The 19,096-nt window shown below is 48.9% G+C and overlaps 4 protein-coding genes across 6 annotated transcripts; 2 read left to right on the top strand and 2 right to left on the bottom strand.

Moving 5' to 3' along the window:
• Window positions 1-211: 211 nt before the first annotated feature.
• On the top strand, window positions 212-2,720 carry LOC148381379 (homeobox protein Nkx-2.4-like). The gene is made up of 2 exons (XM_088361607.1): window positions 212-720; window positions 1,466-2,720. The coding sequence occupies exons 1-2, from the start codon at window positions 321-323 to the stop codon at window positions 2,029-2,031; spliced, it is 966 nt and encodes a 321-aa protein (XP_088217733.1). The 5' UTR covers window positions 212-320; the 3' UTR covers window positions 2,032-2,720.
• xrn2 (5'-3' exoribonuclease 2) lies at window positions 2,324-13,756 on the bottom strand. 2 transcript variants are annotated; one of them, XM_088361606.1, is made up of 31 exons: window positions 13,617-13,756; window positions 10,637-10,764; window positions 10,414-10,525; window positions 10,235-10,346; window positions 10,109-10,167; window positions 9,941-10,030; window positions 9,786-9,858; window positions 9,663-9,713; window positions 9,430-9,587; window positions 9,274-9,348; window positions 9,073-9,206; window positions 8,927-8,984; window positions 8,750-8,857; window positions 8,625-8,669; window positions 8,419-8,550; window positions 8,289-8,339; window positions 8,004-8,089; window positions 7,550-7,685; window positions 6,834-6,941; window positions 6,673-6,762; window positions 6,525-6,597; window positions 6,383-6,466; window positions 6,206-6,303; window positions 6,051-6,130; window positions 5,878-5,934; window positions 5,687-5,755; window positions 5,486-5,614; window positions 5,040-5,155; window positions 3,404-3,443; window positions 2,929-3,121; window positions 2,324-2,533 (listed from the first exon to the last, which is right to left on the bottom strand). In XM_088361606.1, the coding sequence occupies exons 2-31, from the start codon at window positions 10,675-10,677 to the stop codon at window positions 2,465-2,467; spliced, it is 2,727 nt and encodes a 908-aa protein (XP_088217732.1). In that variant the 5' UTR covers window positions 10,678-10,764; window positions 13,617-13,756; the 3' UTR covers window positions 2,324-2,464. The 2 variants fall into 2 exon arrangements, with proteins under 2 accessions (XP_088217732.1, XP_088217731.1); XM_088361605.1 differs by lacking the exon at window positions 13,617-13,756 and adding an exon at window positions 11,161-11,416.
• LOC148381377 (protein CEBPZOS-like) lies at window positions 13,324-14,472 on the top strand. The gene is made up of 4 exons (XM_088361609.1): window positions 13,324-13,526; window positions 13,642-13,760; window positions 13,916-13,960; window positions 14,044-14,472. Exons 2-4 carry the CDS (start codon window positions 13,643-13,645, stop codon window positions 14,130-14,132), a joined length of 252 nt encoding a protein of 83 aa, XP_088217735.1. The 5' UTR covers window positions 13,324-13,526; window position 13,642; the 3' UTR covers window positions 14,133-14,472.
• Window positions 13,857-18,997, bottom strand: cebpz (CCAAT enhancer binding protein zeta). 2 transcript variants are annotated; one of them, XM_088361604.1, is made up of 17 exons: window positions 18,692-18,997; window positions 17,078-18,552; window positions 16,768-16,999; window positions 16,534-16,696; window positions 16,359-16,450; window positions 16,221-16,274; window positions 16,045-16,147; window positions 15,909-15,968; window positions 15,765-15,831; window positions 15,576-15,682; window positions 15,444-15,504; window positions 15,151-15,353; window positions 15,008-15,043; window positions 14,796-14,885; window positions 14,654-14,709; window positions 14,496-14,577; window positions 13,857-14,296 (listed from the first exon to the last, which is right to left on the bottom strand). In XM_088361604.1, exons 1-17 carry the CDS (start codon window positions 18,881-18,883, stop codon window positions 14,136-14,138), a joined length of 3,234 nt encoding a protein of 1,077 aa, XP_088217730.1. In that variant the 5' UTR covers window positions 18,884-18,997; the 3' UTR covers window positions 13,857-14,135. The 2 variants fall into 2 exon arrangements, with proteins under 2 accessions (XP_088217730.1, XP_088217729.1); XM_088361603.1 differs by having other exon boundaries at window positions 14,654-14,712; window positions 18,692-18,990.
• Between the last annotated feature and the right edge of the window lie 99 nt (window positions 18,998-19,096).

The raw sequence follows: 19,096 nt of genomic DNA, 5'->3' as shown, positions 1-19,096 counted from the left end.
AGATAAATCCCCCTTTTTCATACTTAAAATAGGTTTGCAATTAAAGTCAAAGTTTGTTGTTTCACGGGTCAAACTTTCAATCCTGAGATAACATTTTCTATGTTCGTTATTCAATGAGCTTCTTGGGATTTCTGCTCCACAAAATTCAAATAAAAACTACAAGAGCTGACTCACCTGAGGAGCACGCGTTGCATGGACTGTCAATCAGCACGACTCGCCCCGCCCCTCCCCGTCCGCGGGTGGGATAAGGTCTCGCTTGCATCCTGTGTCGGCCTCATCGCGCAACAGGAGGGAGGGTGGGACGTAGGGAGGCGTCCAGCATGTCCCTGAGCCCCCCCAGGCACTCCACCCCCTTCTCGGTCATCGACATCCTGCAGCACGGCCCCATGGACGACCTCCACCGGAGGTTCGGCGCCGGCGCCGTGCAGGAGCCCGGACTGGCCGGCCTGTACCGGTACCAGCAGCAGCACCAGCAGCACCAGCAGCACCCGCAGCAGCACCTCCATCAGCAGCATCAGCACCATCTGCAACACCAGCCCCACCTGTCCACTTCCCCCGACGCCTACAACGTCGGCACCAGCGTGCCGCACTTCTCGGGCTCGGTCGGGGGGTTCTGCAGCGGCGGCGGCGGAGAAATGCCGGCCTATCAGGAGTCGCTAAGGGCGGTTGGCCCTGCGGCTGCGGCCTGGTACGGCGGCCCCGAAACAAGATACGCACCAAGTTAGTTGACATAGATTTCGATCATCTTTGCCACTACTTACACTCATTTTAATTCCGTTTTAAATACTTTACAGTTGTGTTCAATGCAACAGTGTAGTAAATTTATTCCACCTTTGTTTTGAAATTCGGCGAAAAAGGATGCATGGGAGAAACGATTAAAAGTTGGAGACAAAAAACTTTAATCTTTTTTTCCAAATTAAAATTGCTTTTGCTGCGTAAATTTACAAAATGTTTTTACTTTAACGTTTGTTACATGTAGGGTTTATTTTTTTAAAAGTAACCTTGCGTTGAAAGATGATGTGGGAGTTACTTCACAATAGTTGCAATTAATTCAAGGACTTTACTCCAGTAATTTGTTACAATAACTTAGCATTAATTTCCCCCAAATTAGTGTTGGTGCTTTTCTTACTTTGATTAAATTTGTTTCCGTTCATATCTATTAATGCGCCGCATTGTAGTTAGATTCTTTCAATTACTGTTGGACGACAAATTGCGCAAGCGTTTTGGAACTTATCATTTGACTTTTGGTACCATTTCATATTTACGTCATATTTTTGAGTGCATAATATTTATTTTTATCGGCTGTAAAATTACACCATTTTTTTCGTCGATTTTTACCTAGGGATCAATTGATTGCTGCGCTAAAGCAGGTGTGCAAATCTTGCAAAAAAAAATAACGCTTCGTGAGATATTCTTGGATTAAGGAGAAAAAAAAAAGGGGCATAACCTCGTGTTGACTTTGCAGTTTCCCGGCTGATGGGCTCCTGCGGCGGCCTGTCGGGCGGCCTGTCTGCAGCTTTGGACGGCAGCGCCAAGGCCGCCTTGTCGGTGGCCCCGCGGAGGAAGCGTCGAGTGCTCTTCTCGCAGGCCCAAGTCTTCGAGCTGGAGCGCCGCTTCAAGCAGCAAAAGTACCTGTCGGCCCCCGAGAGGGAGCACTTGGCCGGTCTCATCCACCTCAGCCCCAACCAGGTGAAGATCTGGTTCCAGAACCACCGCTACAAGCTCAAGCGACAGCTCAAGGACAAGGCGGCGCAGCGGCAGCACGACGCAGGCGGCGGCGGCCTGTGCGCGATCAACCGCTCATCGCCGCTGCTCGCCAAGCCCAGCCGGGGCGAACCCGAACCGACGGCGGAGGCCAAGACGAGCAACCAGCAACTCGAACGGGACGTCCAGGAGGAGCACCGGGAAGGGAAAGGGGGCCACTCGCTAGAGTCGCCCACGGGCTTCCGCGCGCACACGGACGCGGCGGTGCTTGATTACACCGGCGGCGTGCTCGGTTCCTCCACTTTGCTCTACGGCAGAACTTGGTAGGACCGAACCGGAGCGGAGACAGACGCGGACTGAGGAGGTGCAAGTTTTTGGGCTGTTTTTTGGAGCCAACGTTGGCGTTGCCTTGGACATGTGACCGGATTCCTGCAGACTCTTGACTACGTAATTATTTCAGCTTTCAAGCAAAAATATTCAATTGTCAATGAATATCCTTCCTTTACCCTCTGAATTTAGACTATTCGTTTGAAATGAAATTATGGAACTTATTACATTTGAAAGCATATTTTGAGGTTTTTGGTAGTTGCACTGGATGAAAGAATAAAAAAGGTGCAAGTTAACACATGACTTGTTCTTTTATTGGACAAGTTAATAAAAGACATTGTTGGAGAATCTCTCAAAAGTACAACAGTCACTTAAAGTTCCACGTATATTTTGGAATAAAAAGAATGAAAGAAAGGAAAAAAAAAAAAAAAGCTCATTCCCAGACATATCTTCTGGATGCAGGTGGTGCAGGGTAACCACCTCTGTTGGAACTGTTGTGGCCCTAAAAACCAAACAAAGTGCTTTTTCTCTAACAATGGCAGTTTGGAGATGCAATAGATGGCAGTTTACCAAAATTGGAACAATTAAAACTTCAACATTACATGTGAGCATTGAGTTCAAGTAACATAATTGGATTTTCTTTGAATTATCACCAACGACTATGATGAACTAAATGCATCAAATTTGAATTGGGTGTTCTGCCCCCCCCCCCAAAAAAAAAGAGTAGGAAGATAAAACTTGCATAAGTCTTATTTGCCATCACTTAAATTCTCCTTCAACTGCCATCTCAAAATGAAATGAGAAGGAAGAAAGGTTTGACTGAGAATTATATTTCAATATAAACCCTACCTTGAGCAATTAATAAACAACTCGCATTACAGTTTATATTTTTGGTACCTGTTGCCAGTCGTTTCTTTGCGGCTGGAAGTGCGACTGGTAGCCGCCGCGTCGGGCCCCGCCGCCACCCCGGTTGGCGTTGTGTTGGTAGGCTCCCCGCTGTGATTGCATGGCCCGGTCCCAGCCGTGAGCGCCGCCGCCACCACCACCGCCGCCGCCACCACGACCGCCGCCGCCTCCATAAGGATGATGCCTGAAAACACAAACTTCATATCTCACATATTGCTACTGGCAAGTATTAAAAAAAAAAATAAATGTTGCCATATTCACATTTCACCAATTCACAAAGTTTTTGGGGGGGATTTCATCTAAACAAAATGAGTATCTTCCCGCCACCTTGTGGCATCTACAGGAAATGGTAACCTTTTTTTTCAAGAAATATTGAGGGTCTGGCAGCAAATAAACAGTTGCAAACCTACTAAAAGAAATGATCGACTTTTTTTTCCCTAAAGCAAAATGACCGCTCGAGACTCACCGTTGAAAGCGAGGCTGGTGCTCATAGGACGATGACGAATCTGCACACAACAAAGACCGGGGTCAGGCTCAGTTACAAAGACCCGAAGGAGCCGTCGGCAGAACCGGGCCGCCGCGTGACATCGGCGTGGATCAAATCCGGGCTCCGGGAGCTCCGAGGGGGAACATTTGCATGTTTTGTTGAGCAAATGAAAAAAATGAAGAAGCATTGAGCTAGCGGGATTGTGGACTCCTCAAGTGGCTAGCTTCTATCGAGGCGAACATTTCACAAAGGCCCACTTGAGGAAAAAAAAGACAAAGTAGCCAAAGGCTGCTTCCAGAGTTGCCGTTGCCATGGTGATGACCAGCTGCCCGCTTGTTTGGCCGCTCCACCTGCCGCCGTGGACACCTTGCGACTACGACAAGTTTTTTGTGTCAATCATTTAAATGTTGGGGAGCAGCTCGATACACTGCACACAAAAAACCTGCTTGAAATATTGAGGGGGAAAAAAAAAAGTCGCGAGAAGCAATGGAGCTCGAATTCTTATAAATCAAATCAAAAATAATAATAATAAAGTTTCACATCCGTTAATAATACCGAATTCTCGCATGGACTTTTTTTGTTGTTCAAGTTAATGTGACACAAAATCTGCGTTTAATGCGGGGGATTGCTTCAAATCCGACTATGCGTGCGAGATGGGGAGGAGGGCTCAGAATTAATTTTCGGGCCTATAGTTACATTTGTGGCATCTTTTGAGAAAGGAAACACGGCTTGAATCGGAGGTCAAGTAGGAAATATCGGGCAGAGGGCGGCGCCACCGCCATGCCGGTTATTCTCCCGTTTGATGAAGTCTTGCGTTGACGCGGCTCAAGTGGACCACCCAGCGGGCTGGCAATTAGAAGGCCGGGCCTGAAAAGCCGGGGAATGACAAGTGGACACCTGTCAATCTCTTTAATTAGTCGTGATCTGAGAGCGTCTGGGCCTCCAGCGTGCGCGCACAAAAGCCAACAAAAGGATTACGCCTTCCAATCCCGACAGCGCGCACTGGCCACTCTATTAGGGACGGATTAGCGGCCGCTCGGCAACTAAACGCCCCTTTTCAATTTCCACGACGACTCTTTGACTCAGCTCAAACAAAAACAGAGTGTTTTTTTTTGCAGACGTCCACTTTTCATAGATGACACTGTTGATTCCTGCAAAACTATCCAAGTTCCCTCAATGGGTCGTCAGAAAATATTTGGGGATTTCTGCAGGCCTCCACAAAAGCAGCTTGATTGTCTAAATTGCAAGATCAGTTTTTCCTCTGGATATCAACGAGCGACATTTCTAGCAATTTAAATGCATTGTTGCCAAGCGTCATTTTTTTTTTTTGTGACGTCCTATGAAAAGAAAAAAATAAGACCATTTAAGTGAATCAAACTCCCAAAGTATTTTGCCGCCGAAACGGAGTGACAAAGTTAGCGAGCGGGTCAGAGGGTGGGCGGACTTCTTAGTTTGTCGCTTTAGCCGCGCGGCACAATCGGAGCTTGGCCGCGGGCACACAAAGACGCCCTGGCGAGCTCGCTGTGGGGGGGTGGCCGCCTCATCAAAGAAGAACTTAACTTGCCTCTCGAGGCAAGGAGAGACCGATTTGGCTTATGGCCAACGTGTGCCTTACGTTGGTAGGACTGGTTATTTCCGCCGCGGGGCGTGCGGTAGTTTCCTTGCGGGTGGTAGTTGTCAGGCGGCGGGTAATTGCTGTATTCGCCTCCATGGCGGTTTCTGAGCGAGTGACTGCAAGAGGAAAAAAAAACAAAAGAGGATGTCAAACATGCAGCTTGGCAGCTTCTAGCAGGACTTTTTTTTTTAAAAATGGAAAGGTGCTCATCATGAATTCCAAACACGGCGCTTTCAGGGGTGCCAGATGTTCAATTATTGCCGTTTCTTAATGATAATGTGGACGTGCGGAGGAGGAAGTGGAGATCATAATCAAGCATGGCCGCTTAATGGCCAGCGTGGAGGCGGGACACCAACATTTAGGAAAAAAAAAAGTGCTGTACGCGCGTAACGAAAAAATTGACATTGTAAATGAGCAGAAAGGAAAAAAAAATAAAAAACCCTCACCCCAGAGCTCGGAAGCCCGACTGGTCCAAGTGAGCCGGCTGCCTGTTGGAGTTGAAACCCAGCTGAGGCCTCCACGGCTGGTTCTCCCGCCTGTCCCAGTCCCCCGGCTTCAGCACGTTGTTGGGAAGCCTGAAGGCAGTCAAGGCCATGTGACGCTTGGCATTACAACCCTCGAAAAATGGAAAAGTGTTTATTACTGACTTTGCTCCGGGGAGGAGCTGAGCCTTGAACACAAAGCCCTCGTCAAACTGGGGATCCTTGAACTTCACTCTGGAAGACAACAAAAATGTGCTCAATTGAAATGGAAGCAAATTTTCTGCTAGCTTCATGCTAACACATCGCCATTGACAGGTTGACAACACTAGCGCTGACACTGTGGCACTTCTTCTCACCCGATGGCGCTGTTGTTCACAATGTCCCGCAGCATGGGGATGGGTGACTGCACCGGCCTGAGGTACAAAAGGTCAAAGGCGAGTGAGCGTCTCGGCGGCTCAGACGGCGGGGTGGCTTGGTTCGCCTTCTGCCCGGGAACGTGCAGGAGGGAGCACGAGCAAGTGGTCCTTACTTATCTGGTAGGATGGGGTCATCATCGAGTGATAAGATACCTTGGATTCCGTGGCAGAGCTCTGCGGGCATTGTGGTGTCCTACAAGACAACAGCGACGTGATCTGACCTACCACGTGAGTGCCGGCCGCACTTTTATTTTTTGGCTGGCGTTACCTCTTCACATTGTGTATTGTAGAGTTCCTGGAGGAAGTCCGACAGCGGGTGAGAGCTCCTGACAAACAACAAGTCGCTTCCGAGACTGTTCCTCCTCACTGCAACCACCAATGATTCAAATCATTTCAATTCATGAGAAAAACAAATGATTAAACGGCGTCGAAATGCGAGACTGACCTTCTTCGGCCGTGAGGTCGGGGTAGACGTTGGCCAGCGTGGTTCGCAGGCGCCGCTCGTCCACAAAGGGCAACAAGGCCACACCTTTGAGAAGCAATAGCGTTAACAGAGCGGAAGCAAAGCGACCGGGCGAAGAACTCACCTTGCCAGGCGTACTTCTTCCCGTTCAGGTCTATGGCGAAGTCGTCGGGGTAGAAATCGATGATGGGAGACTCCTGTATCACAACACATTTTTTTTTTTTTTTTACAAACGTATTACACGGCAAGTGCTTCAAGTGCCGCCAACTCACCGGATTGCTCATAAGATCCCGCCACGTTTCTGGCAGGAAGTTGCCACTGGCGGCAGGAAACACGCTCATCAGCTGCTCCAGCGGCTTGAACTGCACGCGCACACAGCAAAGATTATTTCACACGGATCTTACGTGGGCGTCACCGGGCCACGCTCGCTTACCGGTTGGGTTCCTCGCTCAAAGTCGCTGAACAGTCCTTCGATGTCCTTGAAGTCGGAGGCAAAGGGGGCGTAGTGGAAGGGGAAGTACCACTTCCAGGAGGCGCAGCCCTGCAAGCACAAACATGTTCTGAATGTCATTTTGGAGATTTAACGACACAACATTTTAGGTTTGAAGGAGCTCCATCAAAAGCGTTTGGCTTCTATCAAACGATTATTCCCCAAATCCTAAGTAAAAGAAAAACAGAAGCACAAGTATGGCGCTTTTAATTTTATTCACACCCCCCCTCCCCTTAATTTTAGGATGAGGGGGGGGAGGCTAGCGTGTCAAATTACAGCTCTCAAATGGCAGCGGTCCGTTTGAGCTCCCCGTGGCAGACGCAAAACAAAGAGAAGGTCCTCATCGTATGAAAAGTGATTTCGGGAGCAAAGTGTGAATCACGTCTTGGGTGTTTCACGGCCCCCCTCTTGGCGAGCGGCGCGTGACGCCAACGCCGTTGGCAGCGGCACCGTGAATGCGCGGCAACGACCGGCGGACACGTCCCGTCTGCCTAGGACCTTTTAATCAATTCAGAGCGGCCCGCTGAGACCGGCTTTGGATTGCCGAGCATGTGGAGACTGACTCCCCCCCTCCCCCCCTCCCTGTTCGTGGATTCTCAAAATCGTGGCAGCGCTATTTTCAAGCACATTGAGGTGAGGCGGAGTGGGCGTGGCCTCACCTGGTAGTAATAGCGCAGAACCCAGCAGAGGCCCTCCACGTAGGACTGGACAACCCTCTTCTTGAAGCCTTCGTCGGAAGCGTCCACGTCAAACTTGGTCTTGTAGTAGCGCTGTTTCCAGCCGTCCTCCCACAACCTGCAAAGTGCAAAGCTCAATCAAACGGCTTTCGCCTCCGTTTCTTAATTCTCTTTTGACATCTGGGGAAATTGAAATGATGGAGGCCGTGCAGCATCTGTGCCGCCGCTGAGGCCCGGCCCGGCGCGGCCTGCGGGGAGCGCCGGGCCTCCTGAAGGCAACGTCTCCATGAATACCAAATCAGTCGGGCGGATTTAACAGATTTGTTAAGTGCGTCACACAGGAATTGACTGCTTTCCATTTTAATTGTGTGCGTGTGTGCGGTTTTGTACAATTCATGTCTGCGCAGGACAGTCAGCCAGCTTCATTCGGACGTACCTGACGTTGTCTTCTGGCTCGGACTCGTCGTCGCTGTCTGCTTTTCTCTTCATACCTCTGTTGTTGTTGTCGCTGGGGCCCGCAAACTACCGACAGCGCAAATTAAAATGAACATTCGACTTTGCTTTTTTTCTCTCATTATTTTGTTTTTTTAAATAGATTTTTTAGATACATTTTTTTTTTTAGCTTTGAGAACATTTTTATTTATTTTTTAGACATTTTTTTTTAGCTTTGAGAACAGCTTTATGAAAATGTTTCTCGGGTGACGAGACTAATGCAACTCACATTGGCGCCAGCGCCATTCTTCATCGAGGCCTTCAGGGACTGAGCGGCATCCTGGACAACAACACACACAAACACACCTTTAAAACGCAGAAGTGAGGCTCGAGCCAGGTGCTGAGATTTGAGGCGGCACCTGATTGGACCGCATCCTCATGTCGTAGGCTTCCTGGCGAGGGTTCTCCACCGCGTGCGGGTTGTGACCTCTACCCAGCGCGTGGGGGGCGAATTGGCCCTCTGTCATGTAGGCGGGGCCTTGCCGCTCCCACTACGCGCATGAAAACACAAAAAGGAAAATTTAGATTTTGACAGTTGACTGCCGACAGAATCCAAGTAACTTACCTTCATCCGTTGTCGTTTGTCTTTCATCCTCTTCCTAAAATTCACCTGATAAGACAGAAAAGGCTTTCAATCAAATCGGTCCACGTTTTGTGCGCCTGGGAATGTTTGTCAAGTTGGAAACTTGCATCGTCTTCTTTGCGTTTCTGGAAGATGTTGTCCTCGGCCACGCCCACGGCCCGCATGATCAACTCCACGCGTGACAGGTTGACGTAGCCGTTTTCCGTCAGGTAGCCCTGTACGCACGCACACACATGCGGTCATCAGCGCCTGCAATCCCATGCACAGCCACCGGCCACACTTACTCCGGTATTGTGCACTACTTCTTTGTAGATCCTCACCAGTCGATCTATCGCCCCCTCTCTGCGAGATGAGGGAACAGCGGCAAGTATAAGATTATTTGCGGAAACCCCCTTAGACAGGGCGGGCGTTGCGAGTACGAAGATGTGACCTGATTTCCAAGGAAGGCAGGTGAGGGAGGAAGTCGTTTCCGACAAAGAAACACATGAACACCCAGTCGTCGACGCTCCTCTCAAAGTCATACGGGAAGGGCAGACTGGACATGGTCAAGTCTCGAACGAGATACTGAAAGACGACGTGGCGCCATGAGCGTGACACTCTGCCTAACGCGCGCACAAAAAAGGTCACGTACCTCTCTCAGCACGCAGAGCCGGATGAAGATGAACTCTTGCTGAGACACCGGCATGGTGTTTGCAAATTCATCGTGCTGGAGGGGGCGAGAGGTGAAAGCGAGGACTTTATTTCGGGAAGTATTGACGAGGGCGCGGAGAAGGCGGCGTGAGCTGACCTGGCCTTGCTTTTCTCGGGCGAGACCCTGACACTCTTTGAGTTCGTGGCCCATTTGATTGCAGAGCGCGCAGGGGCGGGGCTGGTTGGGTTTGAACTCCTCCCGGATGATGGTGAAGTTGGGCTCGTGCGTGGCCAAGCCCAGCATAATGAGGTCGGCTGAGCAAAGCAACACAAGTTGAGTTGCAAAAAAAATACGATAATTTCATCTCCCGACGTGCGCTGAAGACTGACCGTCAGCACCGCACAGGCAGTGATGTGTGTTGGGGTCGTGGTTGGGCTGAGCTACGGATTTAAAAACTGCCAATTAAAAACTTTGCCGCCATCTTGGCACAAATTGCCATGAGCGAGCGGCACCTCTCTGTCTCCTGATGTAGTCCATGATCTTGTGTTCGCCTTCGCCGGGCACGCTGGCGTCAGACAGGATGACCTTCGAGACCCGCAAAGGAAAAGGATTCTTAGCGACGACATCGTGGCCGTCTCAACGCGCCACGTGAGCGTGCAGAGCTCACCGTGAGGTTTCGCCATCCCGGGTCGTTGCTGAGTCGGTCTGCGACGTAGTAGCGAAGACACTGCGCCAGGTTGTCCATGAACTCTGTCCCCTGGAAACACGAGACAAACGATCACCTCAACATATTTCCAAGACAAACGGTCACCTGATCATATCAGATTCCCCTTACCGGCGTGATGCAGTTGCTGTCAAACCTCTCCTTAATCTCATCACGCGGCAGGTATCCTCCTGCGCAGGAAGAGGTGCACGTCAGATAATTGGATGACTAGTTCCTCTTTGACGAGGGGACACAAACCTTTCCGGATGACCTCCTCCCGAATGCGATTCTTCTCTTCGGTCTGCTCCGCGCCTTCTTTGGAAGCGCGGAAGCGGCGAGAGCGCTGCTGGTTCATTTTGGCACGAGGCGCCTGGTTGAAAGTTGAACGGTCAGGTTATTCCGGAGTCGGAAATGTTCCGCGCGTACGAGTCGCTTACCACGCCGTCGATGGCCATGTACAAAACTCTCCTGGGACGCACGATATTGAACAGACGATCGATGTATTCAAAGATGGCCACCATCATCTCATCCTCGTTTTTTGGCGCCGGTCTGTGGACACGTCAAAAACAGACATTTCAACAAAAACAACATTTGCGACAACAAAAGTGGCCAGTCCGACCACACTTGGTGTTGCGACAAATAATAGGAAGCACTTCATACTTGTCTTCCGGATGTGTACAAGGGTGTATGATTCCGTTCATGTCCAAATACAAATTGTCGAACTCCACATCGTTGGGGTTTGGCTTGGTTGTGTCGACGGGGATGCGAACTCCATTGCAGTCCCGACCCTGGAAGACACAAACAATAACATTCAAATTCAAGCTTGAATAATGTTTTTTTTTTTTTTTTACGATGACGTCACATTTTGCACGACATTGGCAACAAGTCAGAGCAAATTAAGGTAGCTGCTCAGTTGTGCAACATCCAAATGGAAGTAAAACAGAAATCCGGAGTCGGCCCGCTTAAAATCTGGACAACTTGGAAAGTTGGAGCATTGACGGAAGTCAAAGTACATCATGGGCCAAGAACGACCCATTTTGTTTTCAATTTAGTCAGACTCCATTCACGGCTGATGTGCAAAAACGACAACAGTCTAAAACGAGTCCTCATGTAAACTTAAATTGCAACGGCAAATGCGCTTTGAGAGTTTTGCAAGTCCGAATGCCAATAAGCTACGTACTTACCTTCTCCTCCACACAATGTACAACAATGGAGGGATATTTGCGGCTCAGCCAACGGAAAAATGCCGGGACTCCCATTTCTTAACTATTGCTTCCCCCGCTACGCAATAAAAACGGATAAACGTCGACAAAAGTCCCTAAAAACGTCACGTAAAACACCAACTTCAAATCGCGTGGGAAATGTAGCACGCTTGTAGCTACATGCTTGTCGGGAATCTGGTGTTTTTCCGGGTCACGCTGTTCACTGTTTCTAGGGAATCTTCGGTTTGCTGTCACAGCGACGCTGCTGGCCAAAATGGGTATTGCACGTTCCACACGGCCTTCGACTTGCACTTCATCAACATCACATCATTTAAATAAGACATTTAATTAAGAATTGACTCCAATAAATTTAACAAAAGTCAGGTCTACCGGTGATGTTCTAAATTAATAAATGACAAAAACGATTTGACTAATTTATTATTCGTTTGCGTCACACTGACGGACATTTGTATCATTTTTCTACTGGAAAAAGCAAATATGAACGCAAGCGTTGGTAAACCAGATGGGTGCATGTTAAAATAAAGAAAAAACCAGGTCATCCTAATGGTCATTTAAGAAACACCACATGGCCTGGTGATCATTTCAAAGGCCGCAAATCTCCATGGAGGCAAAGCAACAGGGGGGCTGGCACTGGGGGGCAGCTGCAGCTTAAGTATTCAAACAACATTTCATCTCATTTTAGCTCAAACACATCCCACGCACAAACACACAATGACTCGTTGGCACGCACGCGTCTAACATGTATGCGAAGATTGTGTACGGCCCGATGTGTCAATACTTTTTCTTGGTCTCCTTTGATGAGTCCGCCCCTTCAATTGGGACATGAAAAGCACAGCATGAAGTCACATGGTGTCATGCACACATTGCGGAGCTGCACATCTTAGCTTTCCATTGTGAAACACGCACACACACACAAATGCGTATGTTTGGCGGGTCATTAGGATTGCTATCTGTATTCTTATTATTGGAACCACTGAAGCTGCATTATTCCAGCTAAGGGCACGATGATGCAGCCTCTATGTGTCTGTTCATAATAAAGCTGTTAGATAGGCCGGTTCGGTCCCATAGGCTGCACATTAAGAGCACATGGGAAGGGGCCAACCACAGAGTGGCTTGGTCTGAAACTGAAATGTGTCGCCCACCTAACTGAAAGCACAAACAAGTCGACAAGTTGAACGGTGCCATCCTCTCCTGCAACCTTGAAGGTGTCGACCTCCAGTTCCTGTGATGACCTTCAAAAGGGACTTTGCAGAGCCTCAAATGTGATCTTGTGCACAGCAAAAGAAACTTGTGACAACTGTGCTGAGCTCCCTGCCAGCGTTTTGATGTGCGGCAGCTCGCCATTAGCTGCCGCATCAAAGCCGGATGGGCCATCGGCGCCTCCCCGGGGGGGGGGCTGAGGTCCGGCGTAAAGGCCCGCCGCCGACGTCTCGGCGGCTGTTGTAGTCGCCTCTTATCTCCGCTTAGCGAGCTGGAGGCTTTTTAGCGTCTCATTTACAAACAAGCTGGGTTGGTCTCGTTAGAGGCGAGGCGGAGAAGGGGCGGATGGACATCTCGCATGCTCATTACGTGAAAACAGGATAGCAGGGGAGGGGCGAGGACATAAGAAAGGGCCTTGTTTGAGAACACCAGCCACCACCGTGGAAATGCAAACACAAACGCACACACTCACACACTCAGACAGACAGAAGAAATTGACTACTAAAACTCTTCGGTATATTTACAAATGTAATGGCAAATGAAATTACAATGAATAATAATGGATGTCCTCTAGCAACGATTTGATCATCATTATTTTGTCATTGTTGTACAGGAAAAATAAAAACAATTAACAAAAGCATTTTAAAAAAAACTGAAAATTATGACACAACATTACATCAAACTGCAAAATCTAAGTGCAGTAATTAAATCAATAAGATCAATTCTGAAGTAATGCTGCCATCTGCCGTCTCAATTAGAAACTGCAGCATATACACATTAGCTAGATAGATTAGCTAATTAGGTATATTAATATTGATAAATGTGTATATGTTTATCATGCAGTAGGTTCAAGGATGTTAATGGACCTTTTCGAAGACTTTTCGTCATTACTGAACCAAAACGCGTTTCCAGTGGTTTGTCCAAATCCAGCGAGCTTCCGTAGTAGTTAGCAGACTGTCGCATGTTAGCTTCCTGATAGCTTCTCCGTTTGACCCGGTGAAGCCGTTCAGCCTCCCGACAAAACTGAAATCTTATTAGCCCACACGAAGCTAATTACTATGATATAATAATAATAATAGCTAAACTATTATTCTTTGCTTATTTGGCTCTTTTGTCGGCAACGAGAGGTGAGTTAATATGCACTTCACCCCAAAAAAGCACAGCACTGTCATCAAAAGTTGAGTGAAATGTTAATCTCGATTTCCAAACGTACTCACTCAGTATAAAATGTGGGCCTGACAGGATGTCAGGCAAACCTTTCGCACCTTTGGCCAAAAGGTTGATGAAGGGAATCATCGTTGTCGAGCTACTCGGCGTCTTCGGTGCATATGCGCTCTTCCACGCCATGAACACTAGCCAAGGTGTGTGCGCGCGCGGGCACACGCACTAAATCAATACTTATCAGCTGACGATTACACAGCATTGTTATTCTTTGGCGAAAAAAAAATCATCTCTGATGACTTTAGGGTGTTTTATTCCACATTTGTGTGTCAGTCATTCATTGAAATTATTTCAGATTTTAGAAGCACAATGAAGAAAAGGTTTCCATCCATTCTGGAAGGTGAGCGAGAACACAGTAAGAACATAGATGATGCTTTTCGGTCCATGATGGCAGCAGATATTTTTGCTTTCTCCTGTCAACAGTCTACTACAAGTCCAACGAGCTGGCGGGTGTGACCGGCGTGCGGCTGAGAGACCAATTGGATTGGGAGACAGACGCCGGCGGCCGCTGACAACTATTTCCGCTTCTTTTTGTTCCCCATCATCGTGGAGATCTTGTTGCCACGTGCAAAGCGCTTCCTCTTGTTGAAGGTGGCCTTCTTCTTTCGCAGCGTCTTGGCGTCGCGGTCGTGGATCCAATCGTCGCGTTGGCTCTCCCACTTGAGCTGCTTCACGCCTGCACGCAAGAACTTGGGGTCAACTACTACTCGGGAAATTTGTTTCAAGGGACCTTGACAGTGGTGTCTTGAGATAAGAGTTTAATTTTTGTGACCATAGTTGTATTTGAAATTGTTTTGAGTTGAATCGAATGGAAAAGATGATCCGGGCAATAAAAGGTCCAGTTTGAAAGAATTTCTCGTCAATGATTTTGTTACCTGCTTTGTCCTTGTTGGCCATGGCGTTCAGTCCGATGTTATCAAACTTGGCGCCGGCGTTATCATCCAGCAGGCAGCCAAACTTCATTGGAAAAGAAAAATTGAATTATTGTGAGAAGCAGCAATCTGATTTAATTGTTTGGCATGCGACCTCTGACCTCCTCGGCCGCTGCAAACATGGCCGTTCCTTTTTCTCCTTTCTTTTTCTTCTTTCCTGCTTTGGAGGTTGACAGCAAGATGCAAAATGAGGCAAGAAGGTGACGTCAACGTTTCAACTCATTTTCCAAAATGAGAACAAACCAAAAGTCCGTGTGAAGTCCAGCGCTTCGCTCGCCTTCCTCTTGACTTTCTTGGAACGCGGTGTCACATCTGGAACCTCAACTTCTTCATCTGAGGAAGATGACATGGAAACGTATAATATTAAAACTGTTATTTCCAACTATTAATGTTTTACAGTAAGTTAACAAAACCATCGAATTAAATAGCCAAAAGGAACAACATCGTAAACTCACCAAAGTCGACATCTTGCTCGTCATCGTCTTCCAGTTCTGGAAGTGGAAGGACAACTGAATGCTTCAAGTGCACTTTTGTCAAAAAAACCACGCCACTTGTAATTTTAATTCAGACCTTTCATCAAAGCAGAAAAATGACTTACCGCCTTCATCAGCAAAATCTCCGGCAGGCTCCATGAAGGTTCCTCCTTCTTCATCCAGATCTTCCCCAAAGTCTTCCTCGTCCATGCTGCCCAGCGACACCTCCTCGTCGTCCAGCTCGTCCAAGTCGTCCAAGTCCTCCGACGCGTCCGACTCGTCCCCATCCTTTTTTCTGCTTTTTTTCTTTGTGTCGCCCGACATGTTCCTGAGATGTTGAGAAACGCACAAATTGGTTGGCGACTATTTTTCTTCTTCTTCATTATTTTTTTTCTTTGTGCCAAAATGTAGAGCTCACCCGGCAAAGTCCAAGTCTTCGTCTGTGAACTCGGCAAAGTACGAGTCCTGTTCGCACGAGTCTGTTAAAAGACGACTCGTTAGATGCGAGCGCAAGATGAGGAAGGAGAAAAAGGAGAAGAAGGCGGCCTACCGAGAATCTTCTCAAACTCGTCGTCGTCGATATCCTCCAGGCTCTCGGTGTCGTCGCCCCTCTTGGGCCGGCGGCGCGCGTTCTCCTGCCGGCGCTTCTTGAAGAAGCTGCCGGGCAAAAAAAAAAAAAAAAAAAAAAAAATAGCCACAGCGGCTCGCTCACAACACTCAAAATTGCAAACAAACTCACCGATAAAAGAACATTTGGTCCACAGGAATCTGACTTTCTTCTTTATCCAGGAATTCTTCGCTGTTCACTAAAATGCACGAAAAAAAAAAGGAGTAAACAAAAAATGCTTTTTGATCTGAGAAGACAATGAAATGTGTCCATCACCTGCTAAAGAGATGCCGTGTGATCTGGTTTTAGGCTGCAACACCGTCGTGTCCGTGTTCTCTGCGGGGCAAAGACATCACATTATGGTTTTGACTTTTTTTTTCTTTTTTTTTTTTTCTGCGTGCGTGATGATTACGTTTGCCCTTGATCTCTTTGGGGTTTCTGAAGACAAATCTGTCGAGGAAGCGCATGAGGGTGAAATCCTGCAGGGGGTCGCCGGAGTACTGGATCACGTCCTCCTGTCAAAAGTTCCCACATTTGTACACCGAATCGAAGTCGAAGAAATTATTCATTGAATTTTTGTTCCCCCACCTGCAAAAGCGTTTTGGCGAAGAGCGACACAGACGGATGGAAGTGCAGCGACAACTGAGGGAGGAAACACTTCATAAGACTACAAAAATGGCCACCCGTAGAGCACCACATGAAAAGAGGACATTGCATGTTTCTCACTCGGTGAAGTTCCCACAAGGTGGTGCGGTCTGCGCCGCAGAATAACGGATTCCTGTGCAGCGGGTCGTACGTCGTCTGCACTTGCTTCGCACCTGTTGACGGGATGCCCATTGATTAACCAATCCATCAATCATCTGGAAAGACAGCATTGACATGCTGAGTGTGTGAGACGGACCTTCCAGGTTCTGATGATGCACCCACGACGGTGCAAGTTTGATCTCCTGCACGCTCGGCGTGACGTCCTCCATCTTGTCGGCGTCGGCGAAGCGCTCCTCCTCGTCGTTGTCATCTTCTGGGTCCTTTTCTTCAGGGAGGTCTTTGAACGCCTCTTCCCCGTCCTCAGGAAAACAAAAATTGGTTATTAAGCCTCCTGAAAAGTGATCGAAGGTTCCTCAAATGTTGTCGGTACCCCGGCCTCCTGCAGCAGCGTCTTGAGCCCCGGCTTGGCCCGCATGACCTCGGAGACCAGGAAGAGGGCGCCGCAGGCAAAGTTGGCCCCTTGCTCGGCGCTGACCTGCAGCAGACGCTTGATGAAGGCTTTGACGCGGCGCAGAACCGTGTCGGCCTTCAGCGACTTGTACAGCAGGTTGAGGAACATGTTCTGATGGGTAGATGTCGACAGACTCGCATCAAGGAGCTTCCTGAGGAGAGAAAGTCACACAAGAGTAAAAACAATTTCTGGAGCCCCTGGACCTGAGGTGGAAAAACTGGTTGCTTACCTATACAAGGCCACGTAGTAGCGGTCAGAGACGCTCTGCTGGGAGTCCATGACTTGGAAGAGCAGCATGAGGGCCTGCACGGCCGTGTTGAACTTGACCAGGTGGACCACCTTGAACAGCGTGTCCATCTGCTCCTTCACCTTCTCGTCACCACGGCTGGTGTACGGGTACGCCCGGTTGACGCCCGACAGCAGCGCACTCAGCATCTTGGACTCCACCTCCTTCTTGCCCACGCAGGTGCGGAAGAAGGAGAAGTAGATGGCGATGAGCTTGGTGGCCAGCGCGTCCTCCTCGAGGCTCAGGTGCACTTGGCTGAGGAAGCAGATGGCGTAGTACTGAGCCTTGGCGCTGATGTTGGAGCGGAACATGAGGCGCTCCACCTCGCAGCACACCACCGCCTTCATGTTGGGGTGCTGGTGCAGCAGCGTCTCCAGCAGGTGCGAGGCCCTGGCCGCCATCTTGTACTCGGGGTCGCCCAGCTTGTTGACCAGCTGGACCAGCAGCGCCTTCTCCTGCTCTGGCCGCTGGCACAGGAGCTCGTGCACGGTGGCCAGCGCCTTGGCCTTGGTGGCCGCCACCGTGTCGTGGGCCACCATGTCCAACGCGGCCACAAACTCAGCCACGTGGTGCTTCAGGTGGTGCTCAAAGTACCAGAGGATAAGACGGCGGTCTCGGGCGTCGCGGTTGCCGCTCGCCAGCTCCTCCAGCTTGTCGAACGGGCGCTGGTCAAAGGGCCGCAGCTTCCTGTTCTCCGGCAGCAGGTCGGACAGGAACAGCTCCCGCACCGTGTCCAGTGCCATCAGGCCCATCCGTCGGTTGCCCTTTTTCTTCACCATGGACACCAGGTTCTCCACGTGTTCTAACATATGCACCGGGGCATCCTGGATCAGAACGGTCATAGCCGCCATCCTGTCGGCCAGAACGCCAGCCGAGACCACCGTCTTCATCCAGGCTGAGTTGGCTCCTTTCTGCAGGTTTTTCTTGTTCTTGTACAGCGCCACTTCATTTTCATAAAGACGCTGCGCCAGCGTCTTGTAAGACGACACCAAGGCGGGATCCTGCGCTAGCGTGGATCCTTCTGCACAATATTCCAGGTCATGCCATTTGCCTCCGGGTTTGATAAGTAGAATAGTCCTCTGATGGAACTCAAACACGTTTTGTTTGGCTCGTTTCACAGACGTCGCTGCCGCTTTTCCTTTCTTCGTCTTCTTCTGCTCCTGGGAAGGCTTCTGTTGTGGCTTGGAAGCTTTTCCCTCAGCAGGTTTCTCCGCTTTGGACGTTTCCGGCTCCTTCTTCTGAACTGCTTTTTCTTCTGTCTCGTCTGGAACAATCTGCAAGTTGGCAAAATTCCGAAGGCCCAAATTTATGATAAACTTTTCTAGTTCTCCTTCTTCCAGGTCATCTATGGCGCCTTGCTTCCCTCCGTCCACCAACACGTTGGACTCGTCCAAGTTGGCCAGGAGTATGTAGTCGGCCTGCAGACAACAAAATAATATACAGTTTATACCGTAAAGCATTTCAGTCTTTTTTTACATAAGTATTTGTGCTTCTAATAATTTACAGATTGCGAACAAGTTAGCCAGCGCTGTTCTCCGAATGCTTGCTTGAAGTCACCTTAGTTCCGCCGAGCCGCAGAACCTCCTCGAGATTAAACTCGTCCGGCTCCGCCTGATGTCTATTGTCTCCCATCTCTGTCTGATTGTCCCTTTCATCGTCGTAATCTTCCTCCATATTGTTATCTTCCGACTGGTTTATCCCCTTTTTGCTCGGGTTGAACTTTTTCCTGAGCTTGTTTTTGGCAGCCATGCTGCTGACATGAGGATGCGTGACCCGGAAGTGGAAAGGTGAACGTCAAAAGATGGTTTCCGCCACAAAAAAATCTCACACAATTTTGTCACACAATCAAAAAATATACACATTTTAGAAATGTGAACATAAAAATAAAATAAAATTGAATCAAGCTCCAGTGAACCAAACAAACCTACTTCCTGCGTATTCTCAGCTCGTCCAATCAAAAGG

This window comes from Syngnathus floridae, chromosome 19 (genome assembly GCF_059516105.1).
Source record: "Syngnathus floridae isolate MCC-2025c chromosome 19, RoL_Sflo_1.0, whole genome shotgun sequence".
In the NCBI taxonomy this organism is placed as follows: Eukaryota; Metazoa; Chordata; class Actinopteri; order Syngnathiformes; family Syngnathidae; genus Syngnathus; species Syngnathus floridae.
This window is presented reverse-complemented; position numbering and strand designations above follow the sequence as displayed.

Coding starts and splice junctions, on each gene's coding strand:
- LOC148381377 (XM_088361609.1), top strand. CDS start 13,643: ATGTCAGGCAAACCTTTCGCACCTTTGGCCAAAAGGTTGATGAAGGGA. Junction 13,761..13,915: donor CGCCATGAACACTAGCCAAG/GTGTGTGCGCGC, acceptor AAATTATTTCAG/ATTTTAGAAGCACAATGAAG. Junction 13,961..14,043: donor GTTTCCATCCATTCTGGAAG/GTGAGCGAGAAC, acceptor TCCTGTCAACAG/TCTACTACAAGTCCAACGAG.
- LOC148381379 (XM_088361607.1), top strand. CDS start 321: ATGTCCCTGAGCCCCCCCAGGCACTCCACCCCCTTCTCGGTCATCGAC. Junction 721..1,465: donor CGAAACAAGATACGCACCAA/GTTAGTTGACAT, acceptor TTGACTTTGCAG/TTTCCCGGCTGATGGGCTCC.
- xrn2 (XM_088361605.1), bottom strand. CDS start 11,235: ATGGGAGTCCCGGCATTTTTCCGTTGGCTGAGCCGCAAATATCCCTCC. Junction 9,349..9,429: donor CCCGAGAAAAGCAAGGCCAG/GTCAGCTCACGC, acceptor CGCCCCCTCCAG/CACGATGAATTTGCAAACAC. Junction 8,340..8,418: donor TGAGGATGCGGTCCAATCAG/GTGCCGCCTCAA, acceptor GTTGTTGTCCAG/GATGCCGCTCAGTCCCTGAA.
- cebpz (XM_088361603.1), bottom strand. CDS start 18,883: ATGGCTGCCAAAAACAAGCTCAGGAAAAAGTTCAACCCGAGCAAAAAG. Junction 15,969..16,044: donor CAAAGAGATCAAGGGCAAAC/GTAATCATCACG, acceptor TTTGCCCCGCAG/AGAACACGGACACGACGGTG. Junction 14,578..14,653: donor TGTTTGCAGCGGCCGAGGAG/GTCAGAGGTCGC, acceptor TTTCCAATGAAG/TTTGGCTGCCTGCTGGATGA.